Source organism: Mustela nivalis, assembly GCF_964662115.1.
Source record: "Mustela nivalis genome assembly, chromosome: 5".
NCBI classification, from domain to species: Eukaryota; Metazoa; Chordata; class Mammalia; order Carnivora; family Mustelidae; genus Mustela; species Mustela nivalis.
In genome coordinates, this window is record NC_139024.1 from 7,438,242 (window position 1) to 7,463,675 (window position 25,434).

Sequence of the window (25,434 nt, forward strand, 5' to 3'; positions counted from 1 at the left end):
ATGGGGCACGACCCCTATTGTCTAGGGGGGAAGGTAGGAGGTAGGTAGAGCATACGCTAAGTGAATGTCGGTCATCCCCGGGGCATTGAGTTAGTCTTGGGAAGCTCCTGGAAGTCCTGTCCAGAAGCTGGCTGAGAGACCTTCAGGACGGTTAGCTCTGTTCCACACCGTCACACACAAACACACACGTGTGCATATATGCACACACAGAGCTTCACATTAAAAAATACCCATGGTGCCTTTCAGCGGAGATGACAACTATGATTTTCAGTAAACTTGATGTGGTTCAGGGGCAACCATGATGACAAACAAGGTGAGGAGGGGGATGAAGACGGGAACCTAGATCTGTCACACGAGTCAGAATGATAATGGGGATCAGTCAGGTCCTTTCAGCAAAGCACCCACTCTACCACTTATTCCTACCAATCTGCTTAGTCCCTCTCCTCCCCACACCCCTACAAATAATACAGAAGTCCTTAGACTTTCCTGAAAGAAGGTGGTTCTGTGCTGTCTACTGTCACTTTTGAAACTTAGAATAAAATGTCCTTCAATGTGCTTAATGATCTCGCTATTTAGTTTGGGCTCTGAGATGTCGAAACCTCAGTGCTTTGGCCGTGGCCCACTGATTGCTCTTGAGTTGTGTGACAGAATTGCTTTCCCTTCTTGAAATGTGACTCTTGTTTCCACTTTGTGGTGCAGCATCTGGTTCATTCGATTGCGGGAAGCCCCAGGTGGAGCCAAAGAAATGTCCTGGAAGGGTTGTAGGCGGGTGCGTGGCCAACCCACATTCCTGGCCCTGGCAAATCAGCCTTAGAACAAGGTAACGGTATTTCCAAAAATGGTTAGTTTCATGCTTCTTTCTACATCCTTTCTACGTCCAATCCACACGGCGCGGGGATCTGTACCTGCTTTTATAGTCGATCTTAGGAGGAAGGAAGGCCACAACATTTTTTACATTATGTTTTTCTAGGTTCTCTCCCTTGACAGTAGCCCACCTTGGAGTAGTTTCCCTGATCTGGGCGGCTGTTCTCGAAATCTATAGATGGAGCGACGGACAGCCCGTCCCAGTGTCGCTGGAGAAGTGTTGAAGATGCTGGAGGGCTTTATAGCTGTCCTGGTTTTGCTGAGTTGCCTTTCCTTTCTTTACCTCCTCATTTGTTAGCTCCTTGCTGTACAGCCTTCACCTTTTACCTATTTCAGATTCTGTCTTTCCCTTTCTGGGCTGTTCTCTTGTCTCCTGACTGCTCATTACCCTGCCTGCTGCTATTACTATGGGCTTTATTCAAGGCAGCTCACACCAAGAGGGTAAAATGAGAAGACTCCCAGGAATCACAGCTGTGTAGGGTCACCGTTGGCTCATCAAGCCTTGCAGAGAGGTCTTTTCATAAAAAAACAGAAGAGGCCTCAGGGGGATGATCTTCAGGTGATCACTTCTGTTGGAGTTGAAGGCCAGCAAGTCCAAGCCCGTGGACGTGGGCATCCTGTTTCCGCCACGTGACTTTGCTCTCCTATGGACAAGCTGTGTCTGAGCCTTCCCCCACCCTCTAAAGAGACCTTCTGGGAAATCCACTGTTGAAGTCCAACCCAAAGTTCTGGGCATCCTGCTGATGGGCTGGTTGCCTTTTCCTTTGGGAACATCAACATTATCCAAATCGAGTGAACTCTTCTTTCTGGCTTTCTGTACAACATACCATCAGGTTTGAACTAAACTTCTGGCACGTTTTTCTTCTAGATTTGGAAAGCACTTCTGTGGAGGGACTTTAATATCCCCAGAGTGGGTGCTGACGGCTGCCCACTGCCTGGAGAGGTATGTCCAGGGGACAGGGGATAGGAGGGCTTGTCTTAAAGACGCCCTGCCTCCCTGGCCTTCTCCTTCCTCACTGTCCCCCAGCCCTCCGCCCTCCGCCCTCCGCCCTGCCCTCCCCTTCCCTTCCTCCTCCCCTCCATGGCAGTGACCCTAGGGACCGAGGAACAGATGTGAAGGCTGAGAAAGAATTGCCAGGGCCATCGGATGAGGGAGGAAGGGAGAATTTCTATAGAGAACAAAGAAGGAAAACCCAGTTCGGTAGGTTTGGAGGTCTGGGTCCACGGCAGGAAGACTTGCTCCTTGGGACGGGCACTGGTTTTCCTGAGATGGGTGTCTGTCCTTGTACTGACTTCACTATTGATTTCATTCTTCCTCTGCGGTTAAGCCAAAAGCAGCCCAAGGGCATTCCTTCATGGCCAGATTTAGGTAAACAGTGAACAACTTTCTTGCTACTCAGAGGTGATTGATGGTGGTTAGCGCAGTGGGGAGAAGATTGCATGTTTATGACCCAGAAGGGCACTTGATGAAGGGGCTGGTATGCTATTTTGTTTCTAATGTCACCATCTTTTCCTAGATCCTCAAGGCCTGCCTCATACAAGATCATCCTGGGTGCACACCGAGAACTCAATCTCGAATCAGACGTGCAGGAGATAGAGGCGTCCAAGCTGTTCCTGGAGCCCACCCGTGCGGACATCGCCTTGATAAAGCTGAGCAGGTACGACTCACCCATGCTCTTCAGCCCAGCATCAGTGAAGACATTCGTTTATGTAGGAAGAGCAGCACGACACAGGGTTGTGGGGGAGGCGGGGCGGGGACATGAAAGGCAGGAGGCTTTGGGGAACTGGGAAAATCTGGGCTCAGCCCCACTCTGCGGGTCGGCCCCGTTCTGGCTGTGCTCTTGAAGGGAAGGCGTCGGGATTTCGTTTCCCTGTGCGGAGAAAGACGTACTCCCGAAACGCTGGCTTAATGTTCACTGGTGAGCAGATACACATTCACAACCAGAGGATTCTTCACGTCCTGCCGGTTGCCATTTCTCCTCTCAGGATGGTAATGTGTTTGGTGGAAATCAAGCGAAAGGACGTATTTCAGGGCACTTAAAAAGCGACAGTACAAACACACACGGAGACATCCACACGCAGTGCACACACGCGGATTCTTCTTCCTGTCCTTGTTTTAATCTTCCCTGTTGAAATAGAATTTTACTAAGTCTGACAGAATGGTGAATTTGCTTATGTTACATAAAGTTAGTGATATTTGGAAACAGGTCCCAGTAGAGAAAGCAAAATGAACAGCGATTCTGAGAACAGACCCATTTGGGTGAGTCAACAAGGCGCAGGAACACGGGCGCCGTGGCACCGTGTTGGGAGCGACCAGCGGGTGGATGGCAGAAGCGCCGTGGGGGGGGGGGGCAGGCCCCTGGAACCCTGGATCGTTCTCTTTCAGCCCCGCCGTCATCACCTCGAAGGTGATCCCAGCTTGTCTGCCATCCGCCAATTACGTGGTCGCTGACCGGACGTTGTGCTACATCACTGGCTGGGGAGAAACCCAAGGTGAGATCAATCCTGTGACTCTCACAGGAACTGGTTTAGTCTCCTTGAGATCATGTCCGTGTGTGCAAATGTCTGCTAGGGGTGAGGTCCGCCTTTCCCAGCTTCGGCTGGGGTCCTGCCTAAGTCTCCGTAATCAGTCATTAAGGGACATGGGTGAGGGACGGGGTAGTGTTTCTCTGAGTCTGTTGGCCCATAAATTCAATGTTAATATCACATCCCCATGTAAGTTCTGAAGCAAGCCTACAAATTGAGGCCATTCGATTATTTTCCATGTGAAGTTGGCCATACCGAGCTCTCAGACACAGTGTGAAACACGAGTTCCTGTGAAGCTTGTCTCCCCAGGTACCCACATGCCTGTCATATGTGTGGAGAGGCTGTCGGTGGTGGGACAGAATGACAGCTAGGGGAAAGGAAGAAGGGTCCCAGCCCCAGGATGGTTTTCGTATTGGTTGCTGGGGTGTATGTGAGAGGGGAAACCTTCACGCATGGTCCTGCATTAGCACCCCTAATAACTTTTGGGGAACCCCATCTTCTCTGCACTAGGCCCTCATAGTAATTGCACCCCATCAGACTCGGGCCTCGAAATGTTGTGAGGATGTCTTCCATCTCTGCCTCGCTTTCTCAGAAGTGCTGGTGAGGGCACAGAAGGGGAGTGCCCTGAGAAGTAGTTGGGCCCCTGCCGCTCGCCGGGCAAACTGGACCCGTCACCTTACCTCTTTGTGCCGTTTGCCTGGAAGAAAGTCTTGTGTAAAGTCTGGGTTTTCAAACTGTGGTTTGCACGTTATTCTTTTGCTTTCGCTTTCATTTCAAGACAGGTCTTGTGGTTTTAAAAAAAGGTTTAAAACTCCTGGTCTGAATCACTTTAAATTTGTCTTCCTCCTTTCCGCATTTTTCCTGCATCTGTAAAACCTCACCTCCCGGATTTTGCACGTTCCCCCTTGCCCCTTCTCTGCACTTCAGGGGCTGTGAGCATCCAGGAGTGAAGGGGAACATTGCAAATGGTGCTATCCGTGTGGAGGTGACGGGCCCTGCCAGTGTTTCACACTCAAAACAAATTTAAATACCACAAACCCCTGTGACTTTGATATGTTTGTTCCCATTTTGCAAATGAGGGATCCGAGGCTCCAAGGCGGGCAGGGCAGTGTCCTGGGAAGCACAGGTACACCTACAGCCTGCGTGTAGCTGGACCTCGAACCCCGGGGGGCCTGACCCCTCACAGCCCATTTGCAGTTCCTTCTGTTCCACCCGTTCCTCTGTTCCACCCACACTTTGCAAACTACTGACCTGTACTCTGCTCCCCCATCGACCCTGGCCTCCCCCTCGCAGCCACGGGGAGAAGACCTTCTCAGTACGTTCACTGAACGGGGAGGAATCCCGAAGCAGAAGTCAGGTGGCTCAGTGGGTTAAGCCTCTGCCTTCGGCTCGGGTCATGATCCAGGGGCCTGGGATCGAGTCCCGCATTGGGCTCTCTGCTCAGGAGGGAGCCTGCTTCTCCTCATCTCTCTCTCTGTCTGTCTCTCTACCTATTTGTGATCTCTCTCTCTGTCAAATAAATAAATAGAATCTTAAAAAAAAAAAAGCAGTCAGGTCTTATGGATCTTTTGGCAATAGTCCCGTCAGATCAGTGTTCTCAGCTTCTCCGTGAGCTAAAGCTTGGCCTGTCCTCCCATTTGGTCTGCAGGCTTTTCCTGACTTTGATATTTACAAGCAAGGTCAACGTCCAGGGCCAGGGGCTCATTCAGGTTAGCCCCCCATCAGCCGTCCGGGGCGGGGTCAGAGCTCCTGCTTCCTGCTCCCCACCGGCCCTGATATTCGGGCTCCGTCGCAGGGTCACCTTCAGCCTCCCGGCCCTTGGAGGTGCCATCTCCACTGCGGCCACACGATGGCAGCACTTCCGCACAGACCACATCCACTTCCTGTCCACTCCCGGTGGGTTTTGTCACCAGCATCAGGATCTATTTTCTTGCTCAGAAAGCAGATGCAGGAGCAAGACACTTGGATATATGAACTCGCAGCAAAAGATTCTGAGAAGGCTGGTCCCTGCACGCATCTACTCAAGTCATGCACTCCCAACCCAGTGCTTCCTCAGGCCCTAGGGCAAGCCTCTCCCTCCAAAATGGGGGTCCTCCTACGTGTTTCTGTCAACTCCAGAGCAAATGCCAAGTTTTCCGAACTGAAGACAGCTTTCTAAATGTATTCAAAGTCTTTGGAGAAGAAATAGCACCGCATCCCTTGGCCGTTCCATGCTGGCAAAGATTTTTTTTCGCAGAATGCATTAAAGTTGGGCTTGCAAAATTGGAAAATGGGATTATTTGTGAAAACACGGAGATATGCCCAGGGGTGTCTGTCTGGGAAAGCAGCATTTCCTCTGGCTATTTTGCAAGTGTTCCATTTTGATTTGCCAAAGTGGAAAAAAAAAAAAAAGCAGTTTTTCCTGAAAGAACAAATACCACAATTAAACTAAATACATAGGAGAATGTTTACTTTTCCTAATTGGGAAAGAAAAGCAAATTAGGAAATGAACTTGGATAATTTCCACCTATTATATTAGCAGGTATTTAAAAAATATTAAATACTCAGACATGGGGGGGTGATGTGGCCTTTTTTTTCCTACTGAAATTTTACGCTGTCATACCCTTTTAGGAAATAATTTGGCAATGGTGACTGGGAGCCCTAAGTATGTCTATATAATTTATGGGAACTCAGAGTTAAGAAAATATTAAGGAATATAAATAAAATGCATGAACAAAGACGTGGAAAGTTGGAGGCCACTGTAGGAGCCTGGGAGTAGGGGAGTGAAGAATTGGGCAATGACGTCACAGACCCAAGTGCAAATCCCAGCTCCTCTGCAGACTCGCTGGGTGATCAAGGGCAAACTGGACTGCCTGGATGGCTCAGTGGCATTTAGTATAGTCTCAGTGTTGTACAACCACCACCCCTGTTTGCAGAACACTTTCCTAACCTTAAAAGGAAATCCCCACTCCTGAAGCAGTCATTCCCCCCTTAAATACTGATTATGAAGATTGCAGCGTTCTAGAAAGGCCCTTACTATATAGCATTGTGTGAAAACAATCAGGATATAAAATCTTGCCATATAAGTAGAAGAAAAAATCATCTCAAAGAGACTGAAAATGAATAGATGTTATAGTAACACATTTCTCAATCTCTCTTTACATATTGAAAAATATTTTTTTAAAAATTTATTAATTTGACAGAGTGAGGGTTAGAGAGCACAAGTAAGGGGAGCACTGAGCAGGGAGCCTGATGTGGGGCTTGATCCCAGGACCCCGGGGAGCTTGATTCTGAGCTGAGGGCAGATACTTAACCAACTGAGCCAACCAGGTGCCCCCCAAAATATTTCTTCATAGTTAAGCAAAAATAACACATACCCCCAGACACCATCAAGAAATATTAATTCCAGATTATTAAATCCAGGTCTTGGGAACATGAAATCTTACATAATAGCTGTACCTTCAAGGTTAAAATGAAAAGCATTCCGGTAGTGTCTGGAACTGACGACTTGCTTTATACAGCCTCATGGACAAACGAGATCTGTCACTGCTGCTCTGCTGTCCTGGAAGGTGTCCCCTTGTGGTCACAGTTGGGGATCCCGTATAACCATTTCTTTGATCTTTTTAAACACAGGCACCTTTGGCGCGGGGCTCCTCAAGGAAGCGCAGCTGCCTGTGATTGAGAACAAGGTGTGTAATCGCTATGAGTATCTGAACGGAAGAGTCAAATCGACAGAGCTCTGTGCTGGGAATCTGGCTGGAGGCACGGACAGTTGTCAGGTAAGCACCATGTCAGTCTCCCGGCTTGGCCTCTTAGATATTTCAGCCTCCGAACAGCAAATTCTGGAAGGCTTTACCAACTGCAGGCTACCGTCCAAATGCTACCCAGAAAGATTTTAGGTCTGTCCCTGCATCCGGATTGAGATCCCCAAAGGGGATTTCTTGGGCCCTAAGTTTCAGATCGATGGTGAGGGAGGAGTTACGAACCATCACCGCCACAGCCCACAGGTCCTGTGGGGAGCCGGGACTCATGTGGTAGTCTTTCCAGCAGGGAGGCCAGGGAGAGTGTGAGACAAAGACCACTTTGCAATTGCTTTGGGGGTTTCATCTGCCTAAGAGAAAGCCTAATGTGGGAAGGGATAAGTATAACATTTACAAGGGAGTTTCTCCCTGGGAACACTAAATGGTGTGGGTTTTGATAAATACATTTTGTTAAGTACTGAATACAGTAGATATTCAAATAATGTATTAATGAGTTCCTTTCTAATTGGAAGAGAATGTTCAAATATTGGGTAAAGTTACACCTGGGTAACAGAAGGATGACATTCCATAATAAAAGGATGGTGGTTTGTTTATTTATTTTTATTTTTCTGTTTTGTTAATTAACGTACAATGTATTATTTGTTTTGGGGGTACAGGTCTGTGATTCATCAGTCTTACACAATTCTTAGCACTCACCATAGCACATACCCTCCCTGATGCCCTTAACTCAGCCACCCTATCCCACCCCCCCACCAGTAGTCCTCAGTTTGTTTCTTGGGCTTAAGAGTCTCTTACGGTTTGTCTCCCTCCTTGGTTCCATCTTGTTTCATTTTTCCCCTCTTCCCCCCCCCCCACCAACGAACCCCCACCCTGCCTCTCAAATTCCTCATAATCAAAGAGATCATGTGATAATTGTCTTTCTATGATTGACTTATTTCACTCAGCATAGTACCCTCTAGTTCTATCCACGTCATTGCAAATGGCAAGATTTCATTTCTTTTGATGGCTGCATAGTATTCCATAGTGTATATATACCACTTTATCCATTTATCTTCTTTATCCATTCATCTGTTGATGGACATCTAGGTTCTTTCCATAGTTTAGCTATCATGGACATTGCTGCTATAAACATTGGGTGCACGTGCCCCTTTGGACCACTACATTTATATCTTTAGTGTGAATACCCAGTAGTGCGATTCCTGGGTCATAGCGTAGCTCTATTTTCAACTTTTTAAAGAACCTCTATACTGTTTTCCAGAGTGGCTGCACCAGCTTGCATTCCCATCAACAATGTAGGAGTGTTCCTTGCGGTTTAATCTTCACGTGTTTTTTTTTTTCCCCCTTCTCTGTATAGGGTGACAGTGGAGGGCCTCTGGTTTGCTTTGAGAAGGACAAGTACATTTTACAAGGAGTCACTTCGTGGGGTCTTGGCTGTGCCCGCCCCAATAAGCCTGGTGTCTATGTTCGTGTTTCAAGGTTTGTTACTTGGATTGAAGGAATAATGAGAAATAATTAAGTGAATGGGAGACAGAGTGATTCCCTGACGTATCTAGAAGCTGGAACACGGGTAGGGAAGTCGGCGTGCTCAGAAATCATTGACCGTAATCAAACTAAGGCACTGTACTTATGCCATCCACTGCCAAACCTCAACGTATTTTAGTATTGTTGCAGATAAGTTTTCCCCACCCGTGGACTGTTGCATACTGTAATAATAAAGTAACACATCTATAACATTTGTTGAAAATAAACTCTGTCCTTCTTTTGATTTAATTTTTTTTGAACTTCATAGTTTTCATGTTCTTTGTTTATACTATCAGTTTTAAATAACGTACCTCTCATAGATGTAGGTGATTTCTCTCTTTCTCATAAGGCATAGTTCCAAAAAAGAACCAAGAAGCCTGTAAGATCATAGAGAAGGGAACAGAGAAGTCCCGTAAATCACCCATATATTCACCTTGTCTGTGAAAGATGGCTTGACATACATCTTTTAAGGTCTTTATCCTGGCACTGAGATGAAGGGACGAATGTTTTCAGAGCTGCAACATGTATGGGGAGTCATGAGAACAAATTCTATTCTTGGGAATGAAATGTGCTACTGATGACTTGACGTGAGCCCAGCACAGGGGATGCTGGGCAGAAAGCTGTACGCCGTGCAGGGAACAGGCATTACAAGTGTAATACAAGAGCAGTAGAGAGGCTGAGTGCTATTCTGGGTCACGTCTGAATCCAGGAATGGGACCAAGAGCCCGTGAAGGAACAACGAACATAAATTGAAGGTGGATGGTTTAATTTCCTTCGCTAATTGGCTGCCCAGATAGGAAATACACACGGTCAAGTGGGGACAGTTTTCCAGTGACAGCGTTCAGCAGGAAGAGAGAGAAAAGACAACGAAGTTACTTGACAATTGAAAACTCTTTATTGTTACCAGAACCAAAATACCAATTCAGGGTACAGCTCCAAGGTGAGCGTATCAAGGAGGAACAGCCATCTTACAGCAAAGAGGGCTGCAAAGAGAGAGAAAACGTGTGTGCCCGCGGATAAGGGGTGACTGCAGCGTGAAGTCCTCAAAGAGTGGTGCTTATTTCACTGAAAAGTCAAACATTCATACTCAGTTCGTTGTGCTTTAAGGATTAAAATCTTAGTTTGCAATCGGCACCCACATCGGACATAATTGTCGTGTTCGTGTAGGATTTTCTTCTTTGTTGGCCAGATTTCCCTTGGTGCCCGTTTTGCTGTCCACACAAAATAGTTCATTACAAAAATCTGCATGAGATATATACTGAGTCTGAAAATACAAGAAATGTACCAGATAAAGCAGAACAACAGAAAAAAGAGCATATTTGCATGGTAGCTCCACATTTCAAGTCTCTGTAACAAAACAAAGATCAGATCCCTCCTATTAGTGTCTGTAACATCACTTACAAAGCTTCTGCTAATTCTTTTATGCGTGGATATAACTGACCTTCCTTTTAAATTAAAATGTAAGCTTCTTCCCAAGACAGGTTAAAAGGGTCAAGATTGAAAAGGGTCGAGATTGAACAGTCCATGTTTTTCACTCTTGACCATGGGCAGCGCCCTAGAACTGAACTCACACGTACGAGATAAATAACCCTTTAAGATCAAAATTAAGACCCATGAAATCATAGTTCATGGATTTCGTTCTGTAAAGAACTGAGTGTGGCTTTAGATGTTCACGAAGGCAGGACCCAAACTCTCCCCGGTCATCGCATGCCCAAAACCGATGGAAGAAATAATAGAGCCAAATATTCGAATTGGACGGATGATTTTGTTGCTAATTACAGAGTCAGGCTTGAAGACGCCAGATGCCATGGTGGCTTACAGAGCTCAAAGCAAGAAGAGAAAGGAAAGGCTCAGTATCGTGTGGCCCAAGGTTCTTCAATTCAGCCTCTTCGTGAACGGAATTTTCAGATCTTCAACCTTCCCCCAATCTTCAGAGCTCTCCAGTCAGAGCTTTAGTCCCTCGCTCAGGTCTGATGAACCCATCGCTGCATCCTGTTCCCAGAACCCCACTTGGCAACATCTTGCCTCTGTGACGGAGTGAGCAGCCGTGAGAATTCAGGGAAGGCTTCTCTTGTCCATCTATCCCTGACTGGGTCAGAGACACAGCTCCAGCTTCAGAGGAAAACTCAGGCAGCGATGTCCACACAACAGGCTCTTGTCTTTGCTAAACCAGCCACACACCGTGTTCCCAGAAACGTCAATAGCACTCTAAATCCTAATTCATCCCACATTATATAAAAATACTCTGGATAGTTTGAATGTCTTTGTACAGGACGACAAACACTTGGAGCCACACAGCCTGACGTAGCTGAAATGGACACACACGTGTCTGCAAGGCACATCGGTTCCTTGGGAGAGGTCAACCCAAAGAGCTCCTTCCTTTCGTCTTTGGCAGCGGGCCTCAAAGGTGAGAGCTGGACACTTGAGTTTTCTTTTTCCTGCCACATTTATAGGAATATGGACTATGAAAACAAGGAGAAAAAGAAAGTCCTTATGAAATGTCATACAACTCATTCCAACAGAGTTTTCTTGCTACTACTCAGCGTTACAGCTGCTTTTCATGAAACACACTCATGCATAAACACGCAATTCAAAGGTAGCGAAAGTGACGGTCTCCTGGGTTTTTCTTTTCTCTTTTTTTTAACCTGTTTTTGGTCGCTAGGCAGGGGTTAAGTAGCATTACAGCATCTGCGTTCTTTAGACGGGATGCCACTCACCGTGACATGGCCCCCAAGCTCGAATGCAAACCAAGCAATTGTCTAGGAAGACACAGTTAGCAAAAGGTTCCTCTTTTCTGGAGGAGGCAGGACCTTACAACGGTATAACACACAAGAGGAGTCCACACAGTTTTAACACCTTTTATACATTTCTTAATTTTGGTTGGCAAAATGGCAAGATCTTAAAGAGAATCTTCCATCTCACTCCGAATTTCAGGTAGCATTGTTCTAGGGTGAAAAATAGAGCTTTGGGTGAGAAATAAGCCATTATTCGTCACTCGATTTCCAAGCAAGCTGCGGAATCTGGATGACTTCCTGGGGCAAAGGTCCCCTTGTCCTCTGACTGGCCAGTCCTATTATAAGTCAACTGGTGAGAATGAGCTGATGGTTTTATTTTAAATACATTAAGTTTTTCTTAGGAAAGTTCTGCGATAATATAGGCACTTTAAAAATGTCAGCATCTACTCTGTCCTCCATCTACGAGTGAACAGCCATGAAGTTATTCACAGTTCCAGTCTTCTTATAAATATTTTTGACGCAATAATTTTTAAAGTTCAGGGATCCACGTCCTCAATTTCTAGGTCTTTATTTAGACAGCCGATTTTATTTTAAAAGTTAGCTGTTACATTATTTTTTGAATTATGTAGATAATACAAGGCCATGGGTTGTAATTAGAAAATAAATAATACGAAAGCCTACAGAGTGTAAAAGTGATGTCTTCTTCCCAACTCACTTCTATCCTCAGCGGGTCTATATTACAATATTAGATCTTTTGCTACACATTCTCATATCCATATCTACTCTTCCTCTTTTTGTTACGAAGCATTTTAAGCAGAGGAAATTAGAATATGCGTTCTGTGAATTTTTGTTGATATAATTCTTCATGTTTATGTACTGGTTGGGTATTAACCTTCCTTGCACATGAGTTAGACGCTCTCTCTCTCTCTCATAATCTCTCCCTCTCTTTCCTTCCCGGTCTTCTGTCTCCTTTATCCATCCATCCACCCGTCCGTCTAGCTGTCATCTCTCTCTCTTCCCATCTAGCTACAGAGAAAGCTTCCTATTGTTTCGATTTTTTAATAATTACTATAACATACTGTTCAGCAACTTTTCACTTTGGGACCCATCATGAAGACGCGACCGTGTCATTCCACACAGATACATCTCAATTCTTCTAACCTCGACATCGTCACCCACACCAGGAACACATTAGAATTTCCATCACCCGTCGCCTACTGATGCACATGTCAGTTACTTCTCCTTTCACTGTCCTTCTCTGTAGATTGTCTCTGAGCTTTAACACCTTACTTAGAAATGTTTCCTTCTTCCTAACCACATTTAAAAAATAATTCACATTCTTTTATGGCTATTCTCTTTTTATATTAGCCTACCTATCCTTTCCCCCAAAGATTATTTATTTATTTATTTATTTGAGAACACGCGCGAGAGAGAGTCAGAGAGAGATCACGAAGCAGACTCCCCACTAAGCAGGCAGCCTGATGCCGGGACTCTACCCCAGGACCGTGGGATCATGACCTGAGCTGAGGGCAGACGGTTCACCAGCTGAGCCACCCAGACACCCCTTACGTTAACTTCCTAAATCAACTTTGAGTTTTCTGCCTAGGATGTGAGTTGGGATTGATATTACTCCCCTCCCCATGCGTGTTCCATTGTCTCCATGTATTTTTTCCTCCAGGAGTTTGAAATGCTGCTTTTATTTAAGATGCACTGAAATTTATACAATACCTGCCAAGTTTTTCTACATCATCCACTGTTTCTGGCAAGGCAATACCCTTGGTTTCGGGCAAAAGCATCACGAGCCCACCACACACGGATGCCAGGACACCTAGGGAACAGGGAGCGGCAGGAGAGCGTCAGGAAGGCGCGGCCAGTGACCCCCTCCCCGGCCACCTTGCAGCAGCTGTGCTCACTCACTGTAACCAGCCCTCGCCAAGCGCAGCCCTGGTGCACCCTCCCCAGCTCTCCGGCTCTCCTCTGCCGCTATGGGAAGTGTTCCCTCCCTTCCTGGGTGGCCGGGCAGCCCCACCACCCCTTCCTGGGAGGCCGGGCAGCCCCACCATCCTGGCAGTCTCCGCACATCCATTCCTTCACTCCCCAAACAGTCACATGCCGGGTGCTTCAGTGCCGACCCCTCAGAGCAGACCCCACCCTCTGCCTCTCGAGGACACGGCAGCCACCACATAGGCATCCCTCGGTCTCCTTTTCCCGGCCACGAGCTTGACTGCCGGCTCTCCCCTCCTTTCCTTACTGGGTCACGTCACACAGTCTGACTTGTCCCCGCTGCAGCCCCCCGCCATCTCTCAGAGTCTTTCTGGGCTCCTCCATGCACCCAGGAACCCTCAGGCTCCAGCTGCTGGAAGCACCGAAGGGGACGGAGCCTCTCATGGGCAGGGCCCTTCTCCCCACCTCGCGGGGTCCTCCAGTTACCATCCCCCCCTTCGCTGGTCTTTAGAGCAGACATTCGGGAAGCATCCTCCCCCACGCTGCCCACTTAGGCTGCTGAATGTTTACGGACCAGCTCTCCAGAAGATAAAGCCTCCACGCACAGCATTTGCCAATTTCCATGGTGCAAGGGCTCTCCCCGGGGACACCCCGAGCTAGTGCCCCGACATCACCACACGAGGCGCTGGGAAGGGCCGTGCAGTGATGCCCTGCGTCTGGCATTTCCTTCAGAAGGATACACTCGGCAAAAATCACCCTCAGGTGAGATGTAAATAGGTTTGGGGTATTTATTACCTGTTTTTAACCTATTTGATATATGTGTTTTCATAATGGCTAAGTTAACCACTGGGCTCCAACACTCCTGAAAACTTCACAACTGGCCTTGGCAGGTGGGTGCCACCAGCTCGAGCACCGGCACGCGCCGCCGCGGGCCAGGCTTCGCCTCTGCCTGCTCTCTCTTGCCCCTGAGCTCCTGCCCTCCTCCCGTGACTCCAGAGACACAGGCTCTGCCTCTGGGGCCCGGCAGTCTCCCCTTTCCCAGCCGGGAGCCCGGCCTCACTCCTTCCTCTGGCTCAAGCAAGCCCCCTCCGTCATCCCTCTCGCTGGTTTTACTTTATTTCCCGAATCTCTCCATGCCCAGCCCTCCCTGTGGCATCCCCTTGGCCCCGCTGCCGTGAGCCCTGACCGGATTACCTGGCTGACGACCGGCACTGTCCCCGTCCAACCTCTGGCGGATGGGCCATCAGAGCCAGCCTTCTACAATGCAAACCTAGCACTGTGAATCCCAGCTTAGAGCTCTTAGCGTCCATGATTGTTTGGATAAAGAGCAAATCGCAGAGCTAGGAAGACCACGATCTGGCTCACGGCGTCACCTCCCATCCTGGCCCCACCGCACACACTGCCTCAGTCCTCTAACTGGCCTTCCCACTGCCTGGAGCCCCGGCCACACTCCCCACGTGGCCAGTTTCTACTCGTCTCCGATCTCAACTAGACATCCTTCCTTCCCCCTTGGCTCAGGCAGGTGGGGAGTCCCTGTGTGACGCACCTCCAGCGGCTCTGCTTTTGGTATTTATCACACTGTGATGTGACCGAAGGTTCAGAAGAGTAGCTCTCTCCCCGGCCGAGACCTTGAACTACCGGACTCCCCGACCACTTGGTCTTGGTTGAACAATGGCACCCTTTGTTTTTCCGTGCTGGCCCGAGAATCGACACTGAGCTAATTTTTTAGATCCCATGAAATAATTTGGAAATAATCTTGTGCTGAATTTGGTGGTGTCCAGTGGTTAGAAGCATTACTATCCCTGGCTAGCACCATTGGGAATTTTGCATTACTCGGGATGTATGGCCTCATGGACTCGATATTTTCATTATAATTTAAACTGCAGAGCAACACGTGAAAAACATAAAACATTCTCTACCAGGAGTGAGGACATGGAGGTGGTGGAAAGATAGGTGAGAAAGGGACCCCCAGGTCCTTCCTTGCCAAGGAGGGGCAGAGGCAGGTAGGAGACCCAGACAGAAAGGTTGGAGCAGCACCCAAGAAGCACTGGACTGCGTTATCCTGAGCCCCCTGCCCCTAAACTTTGGTTCTGTCCCCTCGTGCGGCCTGTGGAGGTTGGAGCGGGAAGGAGGGTATGAACCCGGGGGCCAGAACAGAGGTTACTGGGTACTCGGGCAAGGGATTCCGTGTCCTCTCTTCTTCCTACACAGCAAGGTCTGCATCCAAGCCAATGAAAATGTGATCTCAAGAGATACAGAACGTTTAAAACTATAATCAGATTTGAGGCTTATTTTGAAACAAACAGAAGGTCCGAGATCATCCCCTGAAAATTATTGGCTCTGTTCCGCAATACCGTAAGACTTTTAGAGCACTGGTCTTTAACTCAGAACCTAAACAAAGGAAGCTAAATGGAACATGATTCATCATGACCCTTTGATAGAAAATAAATTAAAAGCATTTATGCTTTCACACTGCCATGTCATCAGATGGGAAACTCAAAACTCAAGCAGCTGTCTTTAAAAAATTAAATGATCTCCTTAATAGCAAGCGGAATAATCACCAGCAAGTTCTATTACTACAGGGAATATAGATGAACATATTCAGAAATAACGTATAAAACGAGTTCTTACCAAAGATGATAAGAGGTAGTTCCAGCCAAACGGCCGCCAGCCGGAAGAGCAGAAACGGGGCTATGGTTCCCCCAAAATCACATAAACCTGAGCAAAGAGAAACTCCAAAGTTTCTGCAGGGTAAAAAAATTGTTTTAAATAAAATATATTTAACTATATTCAAGATAAGAAAAATACTCAGATATACAAGTAATACATTTTAGTAATATTTCTCATTTCTATAGTTTTTTGAAAAAAATTTTATTTATTTATTTAACGGAGCCCGAGAGAGAGAGAGAGCACGCGAGAGCAGGGGAACAGCGGCAGAGCAGGCAGAGGAGGAAGCAGGCTCCATGCCGAGCGAGGAGCCCGATGTGGGACTTGATCCTAGGACCCTGGGATCATGACCTGAGCTGACGGCAGTTACTTAACCGACTGAGCCACCCAGGCATCCCCCATTTCTATAGTTTTTAACTCTGAAAATGACTCTTCCTCCCACATTCGAAGCAAATGGTTTCCATTTGTCCCATTTCAAAGGCTGAGTCGCAGTGAAGACCGCGCGGTGGAAACCCTCCCCGCAATGTCTCACTCCCCAGCCCACTCGGCGATGCTGAGGAGCTGACTTGATTCCCTCACCTGACAGTGAGGTGTGCCCACGGGTATTCCCCCAGGGAAGGAGGCCGTTGCAGCCCATGCACACTGCTTCACTCTGTCCTGCATTATTAAATCAGCGGTTCACAGCGGCGAGACGGGGAGTGTGGTCAGAACAGAGGCTGTAGCCTTTGAACAGGATGACGCTGATGCAGACAGTTTTAACCCACATTTAAGCAAGTACTGTACTCACATTATCTGATCCCACAAAACCACAGCCGAGTATAAAGATACTGGTATGGGAAATACTTCTATCAAAAAAATGCGGAACATAGCAATGCAGAAAGCAGCCCTAATTCAAAGCACATCTTCTTTCCTGGCTGAATTCAGCCCTGGCTAACATATCGCCCAGTTAAGGAAACAATTTAATGGCTTTGAAGTCAAAACATTTGGCTGCAGAATTACTTAGGAGAAACAATGACATATAGGTTGGAATTACCGTAATGTTGTTGGGTACAATTCTGAATTTACCAAATAAACAATTTCAAAGGCCATGGTTATCCCTAGTCTTCCCAGGGTAGCAACTGTGGTTCTCAACCAGGGTATTCCTGTGAACACAGAAAATTTGGAAGGAAACAGTTAGGGGTCTGCTTTCAGTAAAATACCACAAATCAACAGAACGCATTTGCTTAGAGATTTTCCCAGGCCCTAAGTCTTTGCCAATTTAAAGCACAAATGACAGATACCTCCTAATATTGTAGCCAAAAAAATTTTTTTAAGATTTTATTTATTTGACAAAGAGAGGGAGAGACAGCGAGAGAGGGAACACAAGCAGGGGGAGGGGAGAGTGAGAAGCAGGCCTCTCGCTGAGCAGGAAGCCTGATGGAGGATTTGATCCCAGAACCCCAGGATCATGACCTGAGCTGAAGGCAGATGCTTAACTGACCAAGCCATCCAAGCATCCCAGTAGACATGATTATTAGTGTTACTTAAGAGAGATAAGTTTTCAATAATCTCACTCTCCAGGGAATTACTTTTTTTTTTTTTAAGATTTTCTTTATTTATCTGAGAGAGGCCACAAATTGGGGAGGGGAGGGAGGAGGAGCAGACTCCCCACTGAGCAGGGAGCTCAACCTGGGGCTCAGTCCCAGGACTCTGAAATCATGACCTGAACCCAAGGCAGAAGCTTAATGACTGAGCCACCCAAGCGCCCTATCATGGCCAAATTTTAAGAGCAGCAACCACCAGGATGAGAGCTAATATTTGGTGTGCTAGTCGCCTTTCTGAGCAGGGTTAGATAATGGGAATACAATCCAAGAACCATTTCTTGAATGGCCACTAGATTGAAAACAGTGTTCCAGGCATTGCTTTCCTAGAGGGCCTGACTGCACTGGATGTCTGTCTGGAAGGTGGTCTTCACTTGGGCCTTGAGAACCATTACTGCAGCCTGACCCATCTGTCCTCTCTTCGTTCCCACGCCTAGTGATAGCACACAGCATAGCTGTTCCTGCCAGACCAGGAGAAATCTGGGCATGAAGCTGGTGTTGGTTTCTGAAGGCTAGCCAAGGCTTTGAGGACCAGAACCTTTGGAAGGGGACACCTATGCCTTGTGTGATCTCTAGAGTATATGTCCCCCATCTTGCTGCTTCCCCCAAGAAATCACCCAGAGGAGACGGCTTCTTAAAAATTAGCTGGTTCCTTCATTTAAAAATGAACTGTTTGAGGGTTGCATTGGTTATATGAGGAAATTCTCCTTTTCTCCACAGTAACTAGTGGAAAAAGCCAAGTGTTCCTCATTCAATATTTTCTTTCTTTCAAGGTTTAAAGGAAGAAGGAGTAAACCATTTTTGCCCTACAAAGTCAGTGCTCTAAATCTCTTAAGGGTGGCGCAGTTTACGCCTTCCTTCTGCAGCGGCCACGGGTGTGAGGACATGTGACCTCACAAATAGGCTCGAGTCTGCTCTCCAAAGCGAAGCGAAGGATGCTCTGACTCCGTCTTTGAAAAGGAAACCTTTCCCTTTTACACCCGTACTCATGCTCGCTCCGCGCTAACCGGCTCTCTTATCTCCGTGAAGAATGACTGCCCCTTCGTGAACAATGACTTTTTTCTTTAAGTGGACACTTAGGCATGGATGCAGAGGAGGACGGGAGAGAATCAAGATCAACAGATGTACGGGCAATCTCAGCGGAAGAGTCAACAACAACCAAAAAACCCCCCGAAAACTCACTAAACACTACATTGCCTAGGAGGGCGGCACAGAAAAAGAGTTTCAGGTCATTGCTGGGAGGCTCCGGCTTATGACTACAGCACTGCGTTCTGCTTGCACACTGGCTGAGCACGGACGTCCTGACGGACTCGACGTTTCTCCGGGACGACGGCACCTGCAGCGCTCCCGTGTCAACAGCTCCATCAGGGGTGAGGAGTGTCCGCCTTGCGCCCCTGTGCCGGGCTGCCGTCTGCTCTCGGGCACGGAACGGTTGTCAACATGTGTTTTATTTAGGCTTTGCCTTTTCACGAAGGCCAGGGAGGGGACCAGGAAATGCGTTCCGCCCCAGGCTTCCACGAGCAGGTGGGGCCGTGCCCGGGGCCAGGGAATGGAACGTGGCAGCTCTTGCCCAGATTCCCTGGGTCCCAGCCTGACCGGGCAACCTTTCGCTGCTCTCAGGCTGCAAAGAATGTCGCCTGCTATTGTGGAAACAGCTTGATTATCCAGGTTAAGTTCTTAAGTTTTAGGTCTTTTTTTTTTCCTACTGAATCAAGACAACTCTGTAAGGGAGTCCCCGCTGACAAGTTCAAGGACAGTTTAAGTTTACGACGGAGGCTGGAACTGTTTGCTGGAAAGAACCACACAGAAACCCAGAAACCAAATGAAAACACACACGTGTGCACATAAAACATGTGATTAGCTCAGTGAATACAGGTAAATGCCCAGTCAAGTGAGTACAATGTTCAGAAAACGCTGTCCACAGAGGCCCGGGAGGAGCCATGGTTTCTCCTCCACGTGGGCCGGACTCTGAGAGCCTCTCGACTCCTGAGCAGCAGAGGCCACTGTCTAACCACACTGAGCTAGAGACCTGGGTGAAATGTGTAATAACACACGAGAACCAGAGGCACGGAGAGTGAACCGAAAGCAGTTTGTTAGGAAGTGCAAAGGTTGTGTGACTATCACGTACGCAAACAGAAACTTCCCATCATCCCAGTGATAAGCTGTCTTCATCTTGGAGCGGGGGTAGACACCTTTCGTAGCAATGACGAACACAGGACAATTTACAAATGAGGACTGAGGCTGGCACTCTCTCCACGGAGTCCCGAGAACACAGGGAAAGAAGGTCCCTCTGAATAGGGGTTTGGTCAAGAGACGGAGGATTACTGGGAGTAAGACCGCAAGTTTTGAAAAGTAGGAAACAGGATTTTAAACAAACGCCATTTGACGTCTCCTCTGAATGTACCATCTGCTTTGAGTTCTGAAATAAAATGTAGTGAAAATTTGTACTAGAGATGTGTAAATTAAGGTACATTGGCTGGTTTTTCACTTAAGAGAGAAATAAAAGCAAAAGGCAGCCTTTCTGTTTCAAAGGGGGTACTTAACCAGGCGGTTAGGTCTGTAGCCATCCCAAACAAATCCAAATGAAAGACTCAGGCCAGACCACTGTAGACAAAGAAAACCTTCTAGTTTTCCGACTTTAATCAGAGTTCAAAAATGTGGGTCAAAAGCAGTGAGGTTTAAGTGAATGTACAGCCAGAAAGGCTTTCTTTTTCCAGAATCTCATTCTTCAGGCCATAAAAAGTTGTGCTTAGTGGAGGGAAAGCCAGTTAAACTGCTCTCAATAATTTTAGAGCTGATTCCTCTAAAAGGCTAATCAGCATTCTCGGCATGGGCCATCCTCCTGTTCCTGACGTCAAGAATGACTGAGAGGAAAAGTCTTTCTAATGTTAATTCATGAGCCCAAGTAACCAAGTCCAAAAGCTCCCTTCAGGAGAAGGGCTGCCAAAGGAGTGAGAACTGCCCCTAAACTGTGGGTACTCACAAGGAGCATTAAGATGTGAATTTATTCTTGCCCATCACGACTGACATATGACTATCTGGAAATGCACAAACAATCCGCGTCCAGAATAAGAGCGTAATGATTATTTTTCAGGATTGCTGAGAACAATTCTAAAGCTGAAATCAGGAAATGGTATCTTCAAAATAAAACTGATCAGATCACACGGAAAAGTCTGTACTTTGCCTTACATTTTTCCATATAGGAAAGTGTTCTCTACACAATCGCCTGATTCCCGTTCATCTAGTCACTCCAATGTTGGTGCGGGCATATGGTCTAGAATGCTCTCTGGGATCATGTAGAACGCTGCGCACGTCAAAATCGCCCCAATCGGTCTGAGCCCAGACAGAATCTTCCAGGGGAACGTTATACCATGAAATGATGGGCCATCCATAAATCCTTAACCTTTCTCCACCCATAAGTCCTTAACCCATTCCCTAATTTCATGTGCAACAAACACTTCTTACTCCATGTGCCCTGAGAACAGAAGACCTCCTGGTAGGATATTCAACCCCAAATGATACAATGTTAAAGTAAAATGGAAACAACAGTGAAGTCCAGCATCCTCCATTTGTTCCCCTTCTGCTTAAATTGAACACTATCGCCAAGGGCAGAAGTTATGTCCATCTTGTTCACTGCTCTGTTCCTACTCCTAGTTTAGTGGTGGCCACTCATAGATACTAAACAGACACGCATTGACCAATAGATGTTACACAGATTGTCCAGCTCTTAGAAAAATGTTTTAACTCAATGTAGTGGGTTGAATAGTGTTCCCCAAAGTCCATGTCCACCTAGAACCCAGAATGTGAGTGTATTTCTAAACGGGTCTTTGCAGATGTGATAGTTAAGATGCAGAGAAGACAGGGTCCTATGAAGATGGGGGCAGACATTGGGATAATGTCAAGGAATGCCTGGGGGGTTACCAGCAACCCCCAGAAGTTAGGAAGATGAGCCTTCAGAGAGAGGCTGGCCCTGTCCACACTGGGATTTCAGACCTCCAGCCTCTGGGACTGCGAGAGAATATATTTCTGTTGTTTCAAGCCCCCCCAGGGCATGATACTTGGTTACTATAGCCCTAAGAAACTAGTATACTTGAGGAAAATGAGATCAGTGTAAATAATCAGTTCTGTTAACCATCGACCAAATCAGTAAGACTGAAGACTTTACATCTTTTTTAAATTTTCTGGTCTGAAGAGGGACATTTTTGTAATTTTATTCAAGTAGGGTTTGGGGACTTCATAAACCATCATATAATTAATAAACTCATCTATAAATGCCTGTTTTCACTTCCACAATATTATGCCTCCTTTCGTGACCCTCAGATGATTCTCCTAAGAAAAGACAGTCTCTCTGGGGCCGACGCAAGGACTCCGGGAGAACCCGCCCTCTCAGGAACCTCCACCTCGCATGCGTGGCACCTGGAAATAATGAACTTGCTCTGATTCGCACATTCCATAGGACTTGGCAGGGCTTCCCCATCCAGGGCCCGCTGTGTCCTGGGGCAAAGATGATAGGGGTTGTACAACCCATGCATCTGGGGTCACTGCTCCCCTCTGCAGCAAGCTATGGTCTTTGCACAACCCTGACCTCTGACACATCCCTGAAATCATCCTGTCTCGCCTGGGGCCGACTGCCATGACACTGGTTCCTCCTCTCCACATCCCTCCCTCCTCACTGCTACCAGCCAGCCTAATGCGACTATGAGGAAGCTCGCAGGGCCATGCCCAAGCTCCTGGCATGGCCCGTGAGGCCAGTCACCGCTGGTGGCAGGCTATCTTTCAGCCCCCTTTTTTTTGGAAACTTGAGCGATAACAGAAAACGTGTGATCCCAGATCCCTCAAAGATGGCTCATACTTCTGAGAGCCGTGCTCTGCTTTGAAAAAAACATCTCTCCTACCCTTGCCTTCTGTCAAGGGGATTTCTTTTTTCTTTTATAAAGTTTGCTTATTTATTTATTTTTAGTAATCTCTACACCCAAAGTGGGGTTCAAACTCATGACACTGAGATCAGGCTGACTGAGCCAGCCAGGCCCCCCTCTCCAGTACCTCTCTCCTCCTCTTTCATACGCGCCTAGTTCTCGCCTCTGAGTGGTTTCTCCTGACCACTCCATGCATAAGACTCTTTGTACCGATTTTTTTTTTAAATCATGTAGAGCTTTCAGAGAGCTTTATTTTTCTGAATCTGGTACAGTTGGCTCCAGAACAACAGGTTTAAACTGTATGGGTCCACCTACGTGCAGATAGTATTTCCACTACAATGCGGTATATTTCTCTTCCTTATGATTTTCTTGGTAACATTTTCTTTTCCCTAACTTCATTGTGAGAATATAGTATATAAGGCATATGACATACAAAATATGCGTTTGTCGACTCTTTTGTTAAAGGTAAGGCTTCTAGATAACAGTAGACTATTAGCAGTTCAGTTTCTGAGGAGTGAAAAGTTCTATGCAGGTTTTTGCTCACGTAATGAGTCAGCACGCCCTACCCCTAATGACAAGGTTTACCTCTAACTAATTCTATTATTTCATTTATCACAGGGAGTTGTGAAAGCATTAAAATATCTATATCAATGTTTATAGCAGCATTATCAACAAAAGCCAAGTTATGGAAAGAGCCCAGATATCCGTATGTCCATCAACTGATAAATGGATAAAGAAGATGTGGGGGGTGTGTGTGCGAGCGTGCACGCACGTGCAAGGGAATACTACTCAGCCAGGTAAAAGAATGAAAGAATAAAATCTTGCCATTTGCAATGGTGTAGTTGGAGCTAGAGAGTATAGTGCTAAGTGGAATCAGTCAGTCAGAGAAAGACAACTACCATATGATCTCACTCATATGTAGAATTTAAGAGACATAACAGTTGAATGTGGGGAGGGGGAAAGAGGCAAGACTAGAAACAGACTCTTAACTAGAGAGAACAAACCGAGGGTTGCTGGGGGGAGGGGAGTGAGGGGACGGGCTGGATGGGTGGTGGGCATTAAGGAGGGCACTTGTGATGAGCACTGGGTGTCCTACGTAAGTGATAGATCACAAAATTCTACATCTCAAATGAACATTACAATGTATGTTAACTAACTAGAATTTAGTTAGAAGAACTTGGAAGAAAAGCAAATTTTTAAAAATGGAGTATCCATCCTCCTTCCTAGGTTATGAACCTTCTGGAGTCAACAGTTGTCTTCCTTTCTTCCTTTTGTAACCCTGGTATTTTGCATGGGGCCAGCGATACCGCAGGTAATCGGGAAATACAGTAACCATGGTCAAGGACTGCATGCGAGCCAGTTGAATAAAAGTGATCAGTAATAACCTACATCACTATATGCTAGACTCTGCATGACAGCTATTCCATCCACAAATGAACCTAAAGTGGAGAAAACAGAAAAATCTGTAGAACCAATCCCTACACGCAGAGTCATTACAGCACTTAAGAAGAAAACTGAGTGACATCACTATAGGTTGACCGATACCAGGATATTGAGGGTGGTACATTTTTGAAGGACAAGAAGTTCCCCATTCTTGATTATTTTGATTTAGGACTATTTCGCGTTCTTGAGTGCCTGACAGATCTGGGGGACTATTACCTTCGGGTAAGAATGCAGTGACAAGGCAGGCCACCCCCGCCACTATGTTGCTTCCTGCAAAGGGAAGCCGCCGTCCAAAACGCTCAATGGTCAGTAAGATCAGGAGGGCCGCAGGCAGTTCCACAACTCCTGAGATGAAAAAGTCGATATAGAGGTTGCCTCCTATAATTCCCAGGCGCATGACGAGTCCCTGATACACCACCGCGCTTGTGAACCTGGAGCAACAGTGAAAAACAACGGAGACCAAGTAAGGCATAACTTCAGCCTGCTCCAAAGGAAGGGGCACATTGTAAATTCGATACAAGCTTTTGAGCCCATCACAAGTCAGACTTACCAAGCAAACATAAGAATAAGTGTGCACTTCCTCATTTGGGGAGTCCTCACCAGATCTAAAAAGGATGGGTTACTAACCTCCTCATCTGTAACAGTGATCTATATAAGAGAAGCAGATTTCAGTAGCAAATACAGCAAGACACACCTGCATATTATAGATTTTCATTGACCAGATTCAAAGCCACCAAGTCAAATGATCTGACTGAATCGACCAAAGTCTTTCATGACTACGTCTTAAAACCCGAGAACGGAGAGTTGGATTCCTTCGCCGTCGTAAAAGGTCAGATTCACAAAGATGTGGTTGCTGCAGGAGAGGCTGTTTTGAGGCAAGGAACAGGGGTCCTGTATGTTAATCTACTCGGACTCACCAGGGACAAAAGGTGTGTTTTAAAGTACAACACGTGTGTGCGTTTATTAAACTGGAGAGAACAAATGTAAAAATGGCATAAGCAGCAGGGATCCAAATGAGTGTTTCTTTATTAAATTATCAACCTGATGTTAAATAAGATTGTCTTAAACTCAAGAGCAAGCAGGGCCCCAAAGGTGTCCGTTTGCTTTGGTCTATTTATTTGAATCAAGTGTCTTTTCGATCCTGGAAAATTCAGCTCATCTCTATTTGGTCATCCAAGAAGTTGGTCTTTTCTTTCACTGCATGAAACAAATATTGCTGGTGCTTATGATTTAGAAGGCACGATAAGGGAAACAAAGCCAAAAAGCAGGTACTTTGTCAGTCACCGAGGCTAAGCACGACACTGGATGAGATCAACAAAGCTTGGTATCTCCTGTCTGCTTGCCCCAGGGATGGTCCCAAGCAAAAGAAGACTGCCAAGTCAATGCCTTTGGATCACCTTCTCTCCCAATGCTGGAGTCTCTTCTATCCCAAGATACGTATGTTTCACATTTTAACCTTTCCTAAACTGGGATGAATACAACTGAGCTGAAAAGAAAA

The 25,434-nt window shown here is 46.7% G+C and overlaps 2 protein-coding genes and 1 long non-coding RNA gene across 3 annotated transcripts in view; 1 reads left to right on the top strand and 2 right to left on the bottom strand.

Moving 5' to 3' along the window:
- PLG (plasminogen) overlaps positions 1 to 8,900 on the top strand; it is a 37,590-nt gene extending 28,690 nt beyond the window's left edge. Inside the window, exons 14-19 of the mRNA XM_082729503.1 lie at positions 700 to 820; positions 1,733 to 1,807; positions 2,382 to 2,522; positions 3,251 to 3,357; positions 7,003 to 7,148; positions 8,485 to 8,900. Of these exons, the coding sequence (XP_082585629.1) occupies positions 700 to 820; positions 1,733 to 1,807; positions 2,382 to 2,522; positions 3,251 to 3,357; positions 7,003 to 7,148; positions 8,485 to 8,646 (752 nt within the window). The 3' untranslated portion in view covers positions 8,647 to 8,900. The remainder of the gene's footprint in view (positions 1 to 699; positions 821 to 1,732; positions 1,808 to 2,381; positions 2,523 to 3,250; positions 3,358 to 7,002; positions 7,149 to 8,484) is intronic.
- On the bottom strand, positions 2,961 to 6,511 carry LOC309864200. The gene is made up of 2 exons (XR_014311390.1): positions 4,071 to 6,511; positions 2,961 to 2,990 (listed from the first exon to the last, which is right to left on the bottom strand). It is a non-coding gene; the product is annotated as an uncharacterized lncRNA (long non-coding RNA).
- Positions 8,901 to 9,523: 623 nt separating the features above from the next.
- SLC22A3 (solute carrier family 22 member 3) overlaps positions 9,524 to 25,434 on the bottom strand; it is an 88,833-nt gene continuing 72,922 nt past the window's right edge. Inside the window, exons 6-11 of the mRNA XM_082729504.1 lie at positions 24,487 to 24,584; positions 24,153 to 24,367; positions 17,031 to 17,139; positions 15,962 to 16,074; positions 13,115 to 13,214; positions 9,524 to 11,113 (exon numbers count right to left, since the gene is read on the bottom strand). Of these exons, the coding sequence (XP_082585630.1) occupies positions 11,053 to 11,113; positions 13,115 to 13,214; positions 15,962 to 16,074; positions 17,031 to 17,139; positions 24,153 to 24,367; positions 24,487 to 24,584 (696 nt within the window). The 3' untranslated portion in view covers positions 9,524 to 11,052. The remainder of the gene's footprint in view (positions 11,114 to 13,114; positions 13,215 to 15,961; positions 16,075 to 17,030; positions 17,140 to 24,152; positions 24,368 to 24,486; positions 24,585 to 25,434) is intronic.